Below are 5,708 nucleotides of genomic sequence, written 5' to 3'. Positions count from 1 at the left end.
GACGTGTTTTAACAAGTCCTTGTGGTGCATGGTGTGGCATCTCAGACCTCCGCCTCTTATCAGGGAGATCTGAGTGTTTCAAACCACCAACAGACTCGCAGCTTCCAAAGAAGCACACACAAAGTTTGCAGACACTTAAATATAGTGTACAAAATAATTGATACAAACAGTTTATGTATTGTCACAAATGATGGATCTAAATCACACGTTGATTATTGTTTTTCCATTTTAACTAACTGTGAGTGTTTATCTCTTGCAGGCCTCAAGTGAAAAATAATCGTGCGTCATGATGCCTCTTAACGATCCTGATGCACATCTATTTACATTTGCATGATTTGTTAATGTTTGGCTGCTTATTTTTCATCTATAAATCCCCACAACTTAAACTTTTGTTTAAGCCATTAAAGTCTCACTGAAAACTAAAGGACCTCTGTCAGTGCACCCCAGGGCAGCTGTGGCTACAATGTAGCTGCCATCACCAGTGTGTGAATGTGTGTGTGAATGTGTGGAGGACTGAATGTAGTGTAAAGCGCTTTGGGGACCTTAGGGACTAAGTAAAGCGCTATACAAATACAGGCCATTTACCATTTACAAAGTAGTGAAACGCTCTCATTGCTTATTTCATTTAGGTGTACTTTTGGCAGATGATCAGGTAACTTTCACACTCTGCTCTGGAGGAAGTGTGTGACAGAAAAGTATTTGTGTCGACTGTGTTAATCTTCCAACCCACACACATGCAAAGTCAAAAATTTTTGACACAGGATGTGCACTACTAACGTCCCACCTCGTGCATCAGCGCTCTTTTATTTCTGCCTAAATTTGTGGACATGGCTGTTTTTGGGTGTATGGGTTCATTTCCCTGTTGCATGATCAAATTTCAGGCAAACATTAACTGTCAAACAGATGGCCTCACATTTGACCGTATACAGAGGAGGTCATGGTTGATTCAATAAGTGCAAGGGATCCTGGTCCTGTGGCTACAAGCTCAAGTCGCTCCTCCACTGTGATTGACAGTTGAGGAGTTTGTGCTTATATGCTGTATTTGGTTTTCACCAAATGTGGTGTTGAGTATTATCACCAATAATCCCCACTTTGGTCTCATCTGTCCAAATGACATTCTTTCTGGAATCTTTTAGTTGCTTATAAAATAACATGTTACACCGCATTACTGAATTGCATTTTTTCAATAATGCTGCAATGTAACCCGTTAATGGACTACATTCAGTAATTATTTTGCGGTTACAATTATATTGATTTATATGCAGCTATCGGCAAACAAAATGCTTTTTTCTTTCTGTTTACTTGTGCTGCAATCATCTGATTTCAGTTTGTGTTTGGGAGGAGGAACTTGGTGGTGCAGTACAGTGATACAGCTTTTGAGGAATACAGATATGGAGATTACTTTTATTTTTATTGCACAAAAGCACAAAAGTATGGAAAAGTGCAAACTGCATCCAGGACAGAAGAACTGCATTAAATTGCCAACGTAACTTGGGCTCTTTGCAAACATCTGCACAGACCACATGCTAACACAAAGCTAGCCAAGAAGTTGAGAGCATGCTAGCCGCTGATCTTCAGCAGGTAACAAAGGCAGTGATGAACAGGCAGTTGTGCAGCCTTAGGTTTTACCTGTTCATACTCCTAGAAGTAACTTAACTTTTTGTGTTCAGCTTTGTGTTCATAAGTTAAAATCCAAACAATACTATGTGAGTCCTCATCAGGGTAGGGATTGGTGCTGGTGTTCGGAACTGTAGGCTAAGTTAGGTTTATATTGTTAACTGGTAATTAAGTGAAACTTTGTGTTATTACCTCATCTATTACTACTTCATAACTGGAATAATTAGAGGTTGTTTAAAGTCGTGTTGCTGTCTTTCCCATTTTCTCATTTTTCTTGTAGCAAGAGGAAGGTTTAGTGTACATACCTGCCTTAAAAAGCCCGTCATGAAAGTCTTTCAACATAATCAGTTTAATGATTGTGAAACTTGCTTTGTGCCATTCCTCTTTCTTTTTATTTTGCTTGTTCCCACAAACGTTTATGCACTTTTTTTCTTAGGTTGCGTTCTTTATCTGATATGGTAATACATATTTGAGTTTATGTTACTTCCTGTTTAAACTACACTTGTAGAAATAGTCAAACCAAAGATAAGACAACCACAAAAGCATATTTCCTGTTTATTTAGTAGGAAATAGGTTTGTAAGAGACATGTTCCTTAATTTGATGGTGTGAGTGTCTAACTCTCCAGTACGACTTCTAAATGAAGATTAAACTTAATAATTCAATAAGTATATTTATAAGTATCATATTAATAAAAACATTTACTTAAGTACTCGAAAGCGAAAGTAATTTGTTGCACTGCTTCTTACATTACTTTTACTCGCATATCATATAATTAGCATTTAACTTTATAAATATAAGTCTACAGTCCCACATACCAACCCAAATCGCTATCTTAATATCGATTTAACATATGATGTTTCTGAGGTTTCCTGACAAACAGGAGTTCAAATGGAGAAAATCCCATGAAAGCCAGGGTCACCTCCTGCACTGCAAATAACAGAGGTTCTAGCCAGCGACCCCAGTGGCATCGACCCTCTTGAATTAATGTATGAATCATGGACTTCAAGGTCTTTTTCAGCTCCACTAGCTCATCAATGTCAGCATAGTATATACTAGTCCAATTAGATTTAATGTGCCTCCTTTATTGGTCAGATGAATGGTCACTGAGTATCTCTACATTCTAATTGGTTCATTTTGTGTATTGTGTATGATCTACTAAAACAAAACAATAGCCCTGCGCATGCCAGTAAATAGGCCCAATGAGGTCCATACCAATACACTCAAACAGGACACAAAGGCCCTTTGGAATGGTCATTTGGTTTACTAACTGCTATCCAGGCTGGATGCACACCTCTGACACCCATCTCCTGGAATGCCTGGCCAATACAATTGACCTTTAACTCGATCCAGAGTTTTCTCATATCCTCTGTGACCAGATATCAGGTTATAATGAGCTGCCTGGAAGATTAATTCCCAGTGGGCTTTAGGCTCCAAAAACTGGGTGTGTTTCTCTGCAGTGGGAGTGTAACGCCTCACTCTGTACAATCTATCCTTCATTACAAAATGGGAGTTGGCTATGCTACATTAGGGCTGGTGCTACTTCCCCAGTAGAAGTGTCGGATAGCCTGGCATTGCTGCTGAACACAGCACAGATACCATCCTAGCTATCGTAAGCATATCCCCAAGGATTGTCCCACCAGTTTGTTAAACCCGTGCCAATCCGTCTCAGGACCCCTAAGGGGCAAACGTAACTCAAATAAAAGTGCATAATACTAGATTATTGAGCTCAACTGAAAACACCAAGGGAATCTAATTCTGGGAATGTATCAGGATATTTTTATGAATTTGGTGTGCATTCAAAAAACAAGAACAAACTGGTGCTATAAAACAAAAGTTTATTTTCATGTAGTTTTTTAAAGCCAAAATGTACTTTGTGTAAACACATAAAAACACAACAAGAAATTCATATATGAGCAAGAAAAAAGACACAAAGCCAGAACTCCAATGAGTTCACCATCTTGCCTTTAAAGATGGTGAAAATACTGATGTAGCAGACAGGTGCTTCCCTGGTTCACCTTTATCATTTTGGCAATGACTGTAGAGAAAAGAAAGAGAAAGGAGAGCTTCAGATTTTCTCTGCAAATATTTTTTTTGTGTATTTCTGTGTGTCTGTATTTCTATGACTTACGATCCTTGACCCACTGAGCGTTTGGATCAGCACAAAGCTGTCCTTCCTTTGTGTTGAAACTGGAAATAAAAGAGAGAAGGTCATACAGATTGTATGTGTTTATGTTTTTCTGGAGGACAACATGTTTTGACTTACATTATAGCCTTCACACAGCGACCTGATGCAGCCTGCTCACGATACGTTTGTCCCATCACCATAGTGCTCAAATCGCGTTGGGTGACGCTAGTGCAGCATGGTCGCGGTACTGTAGGAAGACGATGAGCTGAGAGGAAGAAGGTTAAAAATTAATTTCTGGATTGAGAAAAGTCTTTATGAAAATCAAAGTGAATGCCAATGTGACCATTAAACAAATATTAGTCATGCAAGTTAATGGCCTTTTTTGTTCCCAACATTAGGTACTTTTTGCAGTGATCTCGCATAGAAAACTATGCCGCACGTATATAAAACAGGTCCGCAGCTCCGAACCGTAGTAAAGGGACCTCTGGCCAATACATCGGGTTCCGTGTCGGGCTCGTAGCCAAAAACTAGCTTTACTTTGTTGTCTGGGTCAACTTTGCTAGTGAGAGACAGAGAGAGGCGTTGAAAGGCTGCTCCAACGTAACTTATTGTTTCGGAGGAAAACACGAACACAGTGTACAGACGAGCCTTAACAGCTTACTGACAACTTGGCTCGTCAGGCACTCTTTTTGGCTGCAGTGGTTATCATTATACAGTGGGATACAAAAGTTTGGGTAACGTTGTTAATAGTCATTATTTTCCTGTATAAATCGTTGGTTGTTACAATAAAAAATGTCAGTTAAATATATCATATAGGAGACACACACAGTGATATCTGAGAAGTGAAATGAAGTTTATTGGATTTACAGAAAGTGTGCAATAATTGTTTGAGTTTGATGAAAAACAGCTTCATGAGTCCGATTTTCTGAAGTTGTGAATCACATATTCTCACTATTCTGGTAGTTACTTTTATAACTGAGGCTATGTCCCTGTTCACTCAGAAACAGCATCAACATCTGCCTACAGAGTGAATTAGCTTGAAAGAAACCACTGCACACTGTGCCAGCATAGTAAGTTATGGAAACATAATATCCATCCATCCATCTTCATCCGCTTTATCCGAGGCCGGGTCGCGGGGGCAGCAGCCTAAGCAAAGAGGCCCAGACGTCCCTCTCCCCAGCCACCTCCTCCAGCTTATCCGGGGGAATACCAAGGCGTTCCCAGGCCAGCCGAGAGATATAATCTCTCCAGCGTGTCCTGCCCCGGGGCCCACCTCCCGGTGGGACGTGCCTGGAACACCTCACCCAGGAGGCACCCAGGGGGCATCCTTGTCAGATGCCCGAACCACCTCAGCTGGCTCCTTTCGATGTGGAGCAGCAGCTGCTCTACTCTGAGCCCCTCCCGGATGGCCGAAATTCTCACCCTCATACATAATATGTATACTTTAAATATCATGATGATTAACCAACAAGAATGTGACTGATATAAAGATTAATGGTAAAAGAAACTATGAGAGTCCTTACAGAGTAGTCATTTCCAATAAAACCAAAGAAAGCTAGGCGCCTTAGTCAATGGTGTAATCAGTTTTACGTACTTTCTCTCTTTTTGTCCTTTAGGAAAGTAAGAGCACAGTTACCTTCAGAGGAGTGGCAGCACACACACATTGAGAGCAGGAGGAGAGTGATGGAGAGGATCTTCACAGACATTTTGACCGGTGGTCCGATTTGCTGATCAGGCTGTAACAAAAAGTTCATCAGTGCTTGGATATTTATTGGTAAGGGTAGGAAGATTTGCAGGAAAAAGAAGTGACGGCGGGTTATTTTAATACGTGTTTATTTGTGTGTGTGGTTGTATCATAATCACACCTCCGCCTCTAAATAGAGAAACTTTAATATTTCAAACCGCCAACTGCTTGCTGAAAGCTTTCCGAGAAATAGCCTCACATTAGGAAATGCACAGACATGT

The 5,708-nt window shown here is 40.3% G+C and overlaps 1 protein-coding gene across 1 annotated transcript; it reads right to left on the bottom strand.

The window, feature by feature from the left end:
• Window positions 1-3,474: 3,474 nt before the first annotated feature.
• On the bottom strand, window positions 3,475-5,499 carry LOC113029420 (monocyte chemotactic protein 1B-like). The gene is made up of 4 exons (XM_026180283.1): window positions 5,380-5,499; window positions 3,882-4,008; window positions 3,747-3,805; window positions 3,475-3,653 (listed from the first exon to the last, which is right to left on the bottom strand). The coding sequence occupies exons 1-4, from the start codon at window positions 5,495-5,497 to the stop codon at window positions 3,583-3,585; spliced, it is 375 nt and encodes a 124-aa protein (XP_026036068.1). The 5' UTR covers window positions 5,498-5,499; the 3' UTR covers window positions 3,475-3,582.
• Window positions 5,500-5,708: the final 209 nt, after the last annotated feature.

The sequence above is a fragment of the Astatotilapia calliptera genome, chromosome 9, assembly GCF_900246225.1.
Source record: "Astatotilapia calliptera chromosome 9, fAstCal1.2, whole genome shotgun sequence".
Taxonomy (NCBI): domain Eukaryota; kingdom Metazoa; phylum Chordata; class Actinopteri; order Cichliformes; family Cichlidae; genus Astatotilapia; species Astatotilapia calliptera.
Note: the sequence above shows the minus strand (reverse complement) of the source record. Positions and strands in the feature narration are given on the sequence as shown.

Excerpts from the sequence above, each read along its gene's own strand:
- LOC113029420 (XM_026180283.1), bottom strand. The coding sequence starts at position 5,497 with ATGAACTTTTTGTTACAGCCTGATCAGCAAATCGGACCACCGGTCAAA. Across the intron at positions 4,009-5,379 it reads GTGCTGCCACTCCTCTGAAG|CTCATCGTCTTCCTACAGTA; the intron begins GTAACTGTGCTC and ends TCTTCCTCTCAG. Across the intron at positions 3,806-3,881 it reads CGCTGTGTGAAGGCTATAAT|TTTCAACACAAAGGAAGGAC; the intron begins GTAAGTCAAAAC and ends TTTTATTTCCAG.